General features: G+C 42.7%; 1 protein-coding gene and 1 non-coding gene across 2 annotated transcripts; both read left to right on the top strand.

Annotated features, from left to right (window-relative positions):
• Positions 1-7,543: 7,543 nt before the first annotated feature.
• On the top strand, positions 7,544-8,947 carry RPS20 (ribosomal protein S20). Its single transcript, XM_058528725.1, has 4 exons — positions 7,544-7,659; positions 7,853-7,952; positions 8,245-8,318; positions 8,729-8,947. The coding sequence occupies exons 1-4, from the start codon at positions 7,657-7,659 to the stop codon at positions 8,909-8,911; spliced, it is 360 nt and encodes a 119-aa protein (XP_058384708.1). The 5' UTR covers positions 7,544-7,656; the 3' UTR covers positions 8,912-8,947.
• Positions 8,108-8,174, top strand: LOC131396689 (small nucleolar RNA U54). Its single transcript, XR_009216620.1, has one exon. It is a non-coding gene; the product is annotated as a small nucleolar RNA U54 (small nucleolar RNA).
• Positions 8,948-11,250: the final 2,303 nt, after the last annotated feature.

Below are 11,250 nucleotides of genomic sequence, written 5' to 3'. Positions count from 1 at the left end.
TGAAGATGGAAGCAGAGATTGAAGCGATGAGTCTATGAGACAAGAAATGCCAAGGATTGGTGGGAGAGAGGTAGGGAAGGCAGGAGAAGACATGGAACGGATTCTCCCCCAGACCCTCCAGAAGGAATCAACCCTACCAACACCTTGATTTGGGATTTCTGGCCTCCAGAACTGTGAGGGAATAAATTTCTGTTGTTTTAAGCCACCAAGTTTGTGGTAATTTTTTACAGTAGACCTAGGAAACTAATACAGGCAGCTTCCTGTTGCATTAGAATAAAATCCAAGGGGCCGGCCCCGTGGCTTAGCGGTTAAGTGCTCATGCTCCTCTGCTGGCGGCCGGGGTTCAGATCCCGGGCGCTCACCGACGCACCGCTTCTCCGGCCATGCTGAGGCCGCGTCCCACGTACAGCAACTAGAAGGATGTGCAGCTATGACATACTACTATCTACTGGGGCTTTGGGGGAAAAAAATAAATAAATAAAATTATTAAAAAAAAAAAAAAAAGAATAAAATCCAAGCTCCTAATCCTACTTTATAAGGTACTACATTACCTGACTTCTGCCCTCACCATAACTCCATCTCCGTTCACCCTCTCCCCCATCCACTATGCTGCAGCTTCTCTGTCCCTCAAACACAGCAAGATTACTTCTGCCCTAGGGACTTTGCTGTCCCCTTTGACTAGGAAGCTCTTCCCCCAGCTTACTACGTGGCTGATTCCTTCCCGTGATTCCACCGTCTGCTCAAATTTTGCCTCCTGAGTAGACATTTGTTATCCTCTTTGGTTACACAGCTGAAAATGCCAGATACCACTTTCCCAGCAACTTGGCCATGGCCACATGAGCTAGGCTTTGCCCATCAGATGTTGGCATAAAGAAACAAGGAACCATGCAGAATTCCTTCTGGAATGAGTGGTGACTGCGGCAGCACATAGATCCCGTTTCCAGTGGTAGCAGAGCCAGTGGCTTCAATACAGTGTCTGGTGGCCACTATCCAGCGTGATTGGGGTCAGACGAGCCTGCTGCAGTATCAGCCCCCAGTCATGACCGGGGCATTGTTCCTGTGGCTTACTCCCTAACGCTGATTCTCCAGCCCTACTACATATTATTCCACTACATTTTAATCTGCCTAAAATAATCCAGAAGTGGTTTCTACAGCTTGGAACCAGGGGTCTTGACTGATGTGCCTCTTTGGAGGCCCTCCCTGACCACACAGTGTCTATCCCCACAGTCGTGCTCTGCTCACTTATCCTATGTTGTTTTCTTCATAGAATTTCTCACTGTCTGAAATTCTTATTTATTTCACAACTAGTAATGTCTCTTCTACTGAGCATGAATGTTCCATAGGGCAGGAAGGAAGGGTCTCATTTTCCATTGTATTTCCAGTGCCTAAAACTCTTCTTGGACACAGTGGTCAGTCCATGAGTGTCTGTATAACAAATAGCCTTAATAAAGAAGTAGAAAAAAAGACAAGCACTAAACTTTAAGGAGTTTCAAATGACCAGGAACTTAACAGTGGAAAATTAAGATCTCTCAAATTATAATTATAAATTTAAGCTACTCTACGGTTAGTCCTCAGCATACAATGCCAATCACAAGCACCACTGCAGACAGGCTGATTGGAGGAACACTCTGAGCCTTGGGATTGTGAGGAAGTGCAGCCTCCATGCTGTTGGCAGGTAAGCAACGTTTCATGAAGGCCACACGGAGGAACCCTGAAGGACGGGTATCTCTCATACTATCAGCCTGTAATTCTGCCTTCCCTGCAACAGCACGGGGAGAGCAGTTCAGCACTGTCAAATCACGTATGGCCTCAGGTTGCCTTCTTGGGGGTCCTCGATGACCATTTCATCTGATTTCATCAACATAAAAATGTTGTATATACACAACGTAGTAATTATCTATTGCTGAATAACAAGTTACCACACATTTAGCAGATTAAACCAACACACAGTTCTTATCTCACAGTTTCTGTGGATCAGGAATCCAGGCTTGGCTTAGGAGGTCCTCTGCTCAGGGTCTCTTGCTTAGACTACACTCGAGGTGTCGGCCAGTGTTGAAGTCTCATCCAAAAGCCCGACCAAGGAGAGGTCTGCTTTCAAAGTCACGTGGCTGTCAGTAGAATTTCAATTCTTTTTGGGCTGTTGGACCAGGAGCCTCAGCTCCTTGCTGCTTGTCGGCCACAGGGTACCCTCATTCCCTTGCCATGTGGGCCTCTCCATTGTGGGGGATCGGAATTGGCCACCCCAAAATGTGTCTCTTTGGCTTATTTTTAAGGACAAGAAACTCTGAAGGAAACTTTGACCTTCCGCCTAACTGCCTAAAAGAATTTAAGATAGAAGGCTTTCTCCAGGAAGGAGCTAATACCATGAGATAACTACAATGTAATATCAAATAGGTGTGGTAGTCAGGGAGGGACCTAGGAAGGCCCATTTGATCACAGTCCTCTCCAGGTCCCATTGTCTTTGCAAGGCATGGCAGACATTTGTTTACCACACATTTGCTTTTCCACCTCCATGTGAATTGCCTCCCTCCCCTCTGAAGTTCCAAATCACCACCCCCAACATCCTCCTTTGTCTTTAGCTGTAGATGGTATTTAAGGTAGTGGCTTCTGCCATTTTGGCTGGTTACTCAGTCTTCCTGGTTTTCTCCCATGTACATGTTATTAAACTTTGTTTGATTTTCTCCTGTTAGTCTGCCTCATGTCAATTTAATTCTTAGACCAGCCAGAAGGACCTACAGGGTAGAGGCAGAGCTCTTCCTCCCCTATGCCATAGAGCAGCTCCCAACGTGGTGGCTTGCTTCATCAAAGCTAGCAAGGGAGAGAGTCTGCCAGCAAGACAGAAGTCAGAATCTCATGTGATCTATTTTTGGAAGTGATATCCCAGCCCTTTCACCAAATTCTGGTGTTTAGAAGCAAGTCATAGGTTCCCACACTCAAGAGAAGGGGATTCCACAAGGGCACGAATCACACGTGGTGGGGTCACTGAGGGCCTTATTTGAGGTTGTCAGCCACACAAATTAGTGTGTGGTGAAAGCCATAGATTCCATTCTTCTCATAAAGAGGCAAATGATAGAAATATTTTCTAAAAAGTTGTACTAATTCCATACAACATGAAAAGCACAAACCCAGGAACAAGTGACTGATAAATAAATATATCCCTGGCTCCCTTGCATGATATCAGGATCACTAAAGTGTGGCCAAAGAAATCCTCTGTAGTTTATCTGCTAAAGCCAGGAAATGGCACCGTGACAGAAGTAGCCCAGTAATTTTTCAGATTGTATTTCAAGAAACATTAGAATCTCTAGGCCTGCAGGCCTGGGAACAGGATAAGGAAAGCGGAGAAATGAGTGCTATGAGGCCTAGAGGATAGGACATTCAGCTCCCACCCCTACAGGGAATTCTGTGAGCTCTGCAGTTAAATATGATTAAAAATTTCCAACCCAATGCATGTTCCATATGAATCCTTCTCAGTGAAAAGATCTAGTTCTGTTCCATTACTCACTTTGGTGAAAGAATTCTAATGAGCAAATAGAGGTAATTGGCCTTGGGTACCTATGGAACTTCAAACCAAAAAATGAAAGAGTTAAAAAATGGGGATTCTACCTTATATTGGAGTCATATTAGTAGCTCAATAAAATTTCCAGCCTTAACTAAAGTGAAATATATAAAGCCCTTCTAAGCCCAGACTCTAGAGTTAGACTGCATGGGTTCAAACACAGGCTTTTCCTGTGACCTTGGGCACGTCTCTTAACCTCAGCTTCCTCATATGTAAAAGATGAATAACAGTACTTATCTCCCAGGGTTGTTGTGAGAACCAAACAAATTGATATTAAGTCAGGTAGTGCTGGCTACTATCCTATGCCCAGTACTGTTCTAAGTCCTCACAAGTAATCCTAGTAACCCACAAGGAATTGCTGCTTCCACATTTCACTCCCCCACCTACAACATGGGTAACCATGAGAGAAAGTTTTAAACTCTTTCTGGTTTTTATTCTTAAATTTCAGACTGAAGAGTTTTAACATAAATTTTATTTAGATCAAAAATTCTGCAAATAAAATAGTGTCTAAACAGACTCATCCACACTCATTTGACAATTTGCCTTCAGTATTTTATTCATAATGTACCACGAATTAAGTAATATTTAACTGCTGTTCATTTCCTTTTGGATGTAGTATGATGACACTGTCATTGCGGCATGAGACCAGTAGATGGCTGTCCACAGAAAGACAGAGACACCTGCAGTAAAAGTCTTTACAAGATAATTATAAAAGAACTACAAAATTAGTAAAGGAAGGCTATGGATAGAGACATTGAAAATACCAAGTTTGTAACGGTCTTAAGAATATTTTTAGATTTTAAAATGAAATAGATATTTAATTCTATTTTTTCACACTCAAGTCTTCATTACACTGCTGGAAGAAGTATGTATTTGGGTATAACCTTCCCAGAGGGCAATCTACTTAATACCAAAGTATTTAAAATACATTTATTCTTTGATTAAGCCATCAAAGGTCAGTATAACTAGTAATTAATAAAAGGCTTTTAGGATGAGACAAAAGATTTATCTACAGCAATAGTTCTCAGCTGGGGGTGATTTTGTCCCACAGGGGACATTTGACAAAGTCTGGAGACATGTTTGATTGTCACAACTGGATGGGAGTGGTTGCTACCAGCATCTAGTGGGTGGAGACCAGAGATGCCACTAAACATCCTACGATGTGTAGGACAGCCCCCCACAACAAAGAATCATCCGGCCCAAAATGTCAGTTGTGCTGAGATTGAGAAACCCTGGTCCAGAAGCATGTACCTCATGGTATTGTTTGTAAGAGTGAAAAATGGGAAAACACTCTAAAAATAGAGGACTAGTTCAATAAATTATGAATGAACCATCCATACAATTCAGTCATTAAAAAGAACGTTGCATAAGTGTGTATATATCTATATACATATATATATATATATTTTTTTTTTGGTGAGGAAGATTGGCCCTGAGCTAACATCTGTTGCCAATCCTCCTCTTTTTGCTTGAGAAAGATTGTTGCTGGGCTAACATCTGTGCCAATCTTCCTCTACTTTATATATGGGACACCGCCACAGCATGGCTTGATGAGCGGTGTGTAGGTCCGTGCCAGGCTCCGAACTTGCGAACCCTGGGCCACTGAAGCTGAGCACGCGAACTTAACCACTATGCCACTGGGCTGGCCCCGAATCTTCCTCTTTTTGCTTGAGGAAGATTGTCCCTGAGCTAACATCTGTGCCAATCTTCCTCTATCTTGTATGTGGGACACCACCACAGCACGGCTTGATAATCAGTGTGTAGGTTCGGGCCTGGGATCCAAACCTGCAAACCCTGGGCCACTGAAGCAGAACGTGCCCAACTTAACCACTATGCCACCCGGCTGGCCCCCAGAAGTATATTTACTGTGACAAAATATTCTGTGAATTAAGCAGCTTACTAAAGTGTACATAGAGTATGAGCTCATTTTTTAAAGCGATATACACATATCTGACGGTGTAAACAGGTGGTTTATCTCTGAATGATGGCATTCTGTATTTTCTTCTTCTGTGCTTATTGTCAATTTTTAATTTTTCTCCAATAAATATCTTACATCTAATATTAGAACATTACATTTTTCATTGAAATTTGGGGACTACAGCAGCTATTAACTTTCAAGAGAAAAATACAACAAACTGAAACTAAACCTTATAAACTAAAATAGTGATGTTTTTCATTACATTACATCAACCAGCTGTTTCTTTAGTTCTAGTCACAGCAACAATTTTTCCCATACATGCTGGGACATATTTTGCCTTTTTCTATACTGAAATTTTTTTTCTGTGGTTAAGGAAGTTAATTTGTTCACCATTTCCTCAAGTACTTGAAGGGGAAGGCAAGCCTAAGAATAGATGTACCAGATTTGCTGTTGAAAAAACTCACAAATGTACTTCTCGAGCTCTCCATTATTGAATTTCTGGTAGGCCTTTGAGCATTAGTAATATTTGAATGCTGCTGAAAGCTTTCTCTGAAGATGCATATTCACCCTCAGTACTAACGCAGTGGTGGTGTATCACACCCCAGGGAGCTCGGGCAATTGCATTTTTCTCCATTCATTGCTGGTAGCCATACCAATAAGTTAAAGCCCTAAGTTATGAAGACTCATTTAGGTTACAGCTAGTAAAATAAGAATGCAGATTTTTGGGTTTTCTGCTGTAAATTTTACTAATATAGTATTTACAGCTGATGGATGACATTTTAGAAGAACTGAACTGGAAAATATCCAAATCTTCATATTTAAATTAATTAATGGCAGCAAAATGTAGTATATGTTCTTTGTGAGCCAAAGAAAGCCAGCTATTAGCTATGCCTAATTATCAGCAAATAAGTAAGTCAACGCTATTATTTGATAAAAGTTTCAAGTACAATTTCCCTCCAAGAAACAGAAGAAAAAGGCTCAAGAAAGAGCCCTAACTGGAGGGGTCAGAGCTCTGTCATTCATTCACCAGTTCTGTGTCTGAGCAAATAACTCTCCTGCACTCAGCAGTTCACCTGTAAAATTCTATGAGGTTATTTACTCTTCTTTCTGCCCTGTATCAAAACGCACCTCACCTATTTCGCTCTAATGAAGCACTCCGTCATCTTTAAGTATACACGTCCTCATTATGCTCTCCGTCCTGGCTGCCCAGGACAGTTGACCACTCCTGGCTTTTCCACTGTACTTCGTCTCATACTTGATTACGAATAGACGCTCAGTATTAGGGAGATCTTGCAAGGTCTTAGCCAGCATTACTTTATCTGAACAGAGAGGAGATAACATGTTTTAGAATTAGGTAGACATCCTGGGTCTCCGGGCTGGGCCTGCGGATGGACAACACGCCCCAGGATCAGCCCGGCAGCCTGGCATTTTTGCCCTCCCTCTCCCCGACCCGGAGGACCCAAGTTCAGGTGCTTTCCGGAAACAGACTGTAGATGCTCCCGCCGATCTGGGAAGCCAGAAGATGAAATGTCACGAAGCATATTTCAGGCTATGAAAAATAACTACCTAGTAATTTAAAAAATAACATGTCCAAGTTATCAGTCATTTTTCCTAATATCCACGTGAGTTCAACTCAGAAAAGTTACCGACTTGGTCAGAGAACGATTGATTCGGTTTGCCTGGGAAGCAAAATTCGCACCGTAAAAGCCACAGGGGTCGTTTCGACTTGGCGGAGGCCAGGGGTGGGCGCACCAGGCAAAGGAGTTTCCCAGGTTTTAGGCCAGGTCGCATTCTCCCTGTCATCTCTGCCAGGTGGCCAGAGGAGCGCGGCGACCGCGCTGGCGGGGACCCCACCTCGCGGGGCTCTGACTCCGCCGTGCCGACAGGGGGCGCCCCAGCCGCGCCTTTCCCGCCATCTCCCCGGGCGCCTTGGCGCCGGCTCGCGCAGCCGCCTCCAGGGCCCGCGGAGCGATTCCTCTTCCGGGGCAGCGCCGAGAAGCGTGCGGGCCCCGGATGCAGACGCGAGCGGAGCTATATAAGCGCTACGCAGGCCGCACGTCTTTCTCTTTGAGGAAGACGGGCTCGCAGCCGTTGGGGAGGGTCTGTGCCCCGCTCCTGCTCCTGACTCACCGCTGTTCGCTCTCGCCGAGGGACAAGTCGGTCAGGAAGCCGCGCCGCAGCCATGGTGAGGCGGGGGGCGGGCCGCGCGGTTCCCGGTGTCGCCTCTGTCTGGGGTCGGCTGCCGGGCTGGCGGCGGGCGGGGAGAAGCGAGCCTCCTGGATCCGGTGCAGGCGCCGCGGAAATGGCGGGGGAACCTGGGGAGGGTCTTGATGAAGCTTCTCTCCAGAAACGTGTTTTTCTTCTCTGTGTAATAACAGGCGTTTAAAGACACCGGGAAGACCCCCGTGGAGCCGGAGGTGGCGATTCACCGAATTAGGATTACTCTAACCAGCCGCAATGTAAAGTCTTTGGAGAAGGGTGAGTGCACTAGTCTCAGGGTGAGACCTTGGGGCAAAACAGCGGTGAATTTGACTTGTTACTGTACAGGGGTGACTCAAAGGGAGGAGAAGCGACGAGTTGCTTAGCTTAGCAAGACAGTAAGAGTGATGCACGCTTGCTTATTACACCGTAGCTGGCGATGAGGAGAGAATTTCTGTGTTGAATGGCGGTGATAGTTTTATACGCTATTCTGAGCCAGCAGCAGGTAAAATTTTTGCAACCCACCTTGATTGTTGTGAATGACCTGAAAGGTGCTTTTATTTCCCTGTAGTGTGTGCTGACTTGATCAGAGGCGCGAAGGAAAAGAATCTCAAAGTGAAAGGACCAGTTCGGATGCCTACGAAGGTGAGATCAATCGTAGGTGCAGGAAGCGGCTCACGGTTATTGTATAAATTTGCTTTGCTCTTTTCGTGTAAGGGGTGTGGCTGCCAAGAGGGTTTTATATGCTGACGCTCACAATACAAACCGAAATCAAAATTGCTGGCAGAGTCGGGTCCGTATTAAGTACCTAATTTTTGGAGGTAACTGTAGAAGCCTTTTTGGTGTGGAATGGTGTTTTACAGTCGTGGGCACCAGGGATGCTGTCCTGGCTGAGTGAGTGGACTTGTATTGTAAAGGCAAGCGTCTGGAAATTACGTATGCAAAGAGGAATGAAGCCCTGAGAGATTTTCAAATGGAGTACTTCAGGGTAATGGTTTTTCAAATACTCTAAGAATAAGCATAAAACCATGAATTCTTGGTTTCTTTTGTTGCAGACTCTGAGAATCACGACAAGAAAAACTCCTTGTGGTGAAGGTTCTAAGACTTGGGATCGCTTTCAGATGAGGATCCACAAGCGACTCATTGACTTGCACAGTCCCTCTGAGATTGTTAAGCAGATTACTTCCATCAGTATTGAGCCGGGAGTCGAGGTTGAAGTCACCATTGCAGATGCTTAAATCACTTTTTTTAATAAATTGATTACCGGTTGTTAAGTTCTGTTGACTTTTATTTGTAATACCGGCAGATTTTGGGAATATGGAATTGTGCTGTGAAATTTATTCCACCCTTCAAATAGAATAATCAGAATGTGATGGATATCCTTTGGTGGTCTAACTTGTTGTATTGTATTTCCTGGAGGCCACTAATCCAGCTTACACTTGACATCTCTTGAAAACTGAATTCTGTTAACTAAATAATATGAGACCATACCATTGCTGAATGTATACAGTGCTTTATAACTGGCTGCATAGTTGGAGCTTTTCCAAAGAGTTTATGTCTGTGTCTTACCCCAGAAAGTATGATTTAATTGACATGGGCTGCTACGAGTCTTGTAAAAGGTTTCTGGGGTGATTCTAATGTGTACAGCCATGGTTGTGGATCTTGCACTAGAGGGCAAATAACTCAGGGAAGAGTAAACAATCTTGGTACTTAGGTTAACTCTTAGGCTCTGTCTGTAGCAGTATATTTTATATACTCCTTGGAATGTTTATTGAATATATGTAGGTCGTTCAATATGAACAATCTGTATTAACATGTAGTTGACATATAAATAATATATTTATGTTAACTTGAGTACTGAAAAGCATGTCATACAGGCCAAATTCATTTAGCCAAACCTCTATTGGCACCGTAATGGATAGCATTGCTTACCTGCCAGGCTCTGCTTCATTTTCTTGAATGAATACTTAAGTACTATTATTCCCATTGTGTAGATCTGGAAACTTGGTTTTGAGGTTTACGTTGCACAATGTCCTAGAGCTTTATAGTAGCATAGCTGAGATGTAAATGGGCTCATGGGATGACCATCCTCTTGATGTCCCATTAAAGTATTCAAGTTTTTGCTATTGAAATTTATTATCAGATATCCTTCTAAATAACGTTTAATTTTCTTTTAGAGAACATTTCTAGAAATATTTTTGACAAAAACATGGAAGCATTTTTGCAAAGTATAAAATTCCCTTCAGAAAATTAATGCTCTCACTTGAGCTACTTTTAATAAGATTACAGTCATGAAATTCATGTCTTTCCTCTGGGTTTGGGCCTAGGCCTTCTTTGGACTATTTTGTCCGTTGGCTTCACCATCTATGTTCTAAATGACCTTCAGCTCAGATTTCTCTACATTGTCAGATTGTTTACTAGACACTTACACCTTACACAGCTCAAAGTTGACGTCTAAAATGAAAATCATCTTTTCTCCCGAAAACCCTCTTGTTCTGCATTCTCTTTCTCAATCTGTGGTCCACCATACAGCCACAGGATCACTAATAAAACATTGGAATCCTCATGCCATTATCCCTTCTACCTCTCTTCCAACATCCAGGTCTTTTTGATTCTACCTTGTTTTCTCTTAGCAGATCTCCAAAAAACCAGAATTTGAACATCAGGAATTTGAATGGAACCGAATCTGAAGAGAACTATGCCAAATTGCTGAACTCAAACAAAATCTGAAGTATTTTTTAAATGCAAATGAACTACATAAATTTTTTTGAGGTTAACCATTTGTAACAGCATTAAATCAAGTGAACTTTTTTAACTAATTAGCTTGGGAAACAGTAAAAAACATGAAGATTTCATTGTAACTGTTCAGTAGACATTGGGCCATAAACAACTATTTCAAGAATTATACAATGAGTCAGGATGCTAAGGCCTGTAGTGATCCATTTTTTCATAGAGAAGCTGGGGTTCTTGGTTTAACTAGAAGTTGTGAAGGAGTTGTTAATCAAAAGCCAGCTAGTAAGCTACTAACCTGTCCTCTAGCCCAATTTTAACTTATCTACACTGGGGAGTGTGAAGAAAGCTGTTTAGGTAGCAGTTAGGATCATCTTAAAACTTAAGTATCTGTTAATGTGGCCCCCACAGAAGTACCTACAAGCTTGTTTTAATGATCTAAGTATATTGCAACATAGAGGTCTTCATAATACACTCAGTATCCTGAGAACTAATTGAAAAAAAGATCTGTAAAAACACTAAAGCCACTCATGACTAAAGAATAGATTATTGTGAAAAATGTCTCAATAAATCAAGATCACTGAAAGAACAGCTTTATGGCTTTCATACAGTTCTGAATTTTAGCTGATGTGTGCCAAAGTGACTGATAGATCAGCAATTGTAATTTTTCACACAAATAGTTGGAGCTGTATTTAAGCTATAGGCAATATTTAAAGAGCCTGTAATACAGCTGAAATGTAGCACTTAAAATGTTGGAAACTGCTGTATCTTCAATTACTTAAAGATTTAGAAATATCTGCTTGGAAAAAACCCCCGCAGGGCTTTTGAATGTTGTTAACGAACTAAA

Source organism: Diceros bicornis, chromosome 33 (assembly GCF_020826845.1).
Source record: "Diceros bicornis minor isolate mBicDic1 chromosome 33, mDicBic1.mat.cur, whole genome shotgun sequence".
NCBI lineage: Eukaryota > Metazoa > Chordata > Mammalia > Perissodactyla > Rhinocerotidae > Diceros > Diceros bicornis.
The sequence above is the reverse complement of the archived record's forward strand: the minus strand, read 5'-3'. Positions and strand labels throughout refer to the sequence as shown.

Excerpts from the sequence above, each read along its gene's own strand:
- RPS20 (XM_058528725.1), top strand. Across the intron at positions 7,953-8,244 it reads TGTAAAGTCTTTGGAGAAGG|TGTGTGCTGACTTGATCAGA; the intron begins GTGAGTGCACTA and ends ATTTCCCTGTAG. Across the intron at positions 8,319-8,728 it reads CAGTTCGGATGCCTACGAAG|ACTCTGAGAATCACGACAAG; the intron begins GTGAGATCAATC and ends CTTTTGTTGCAG.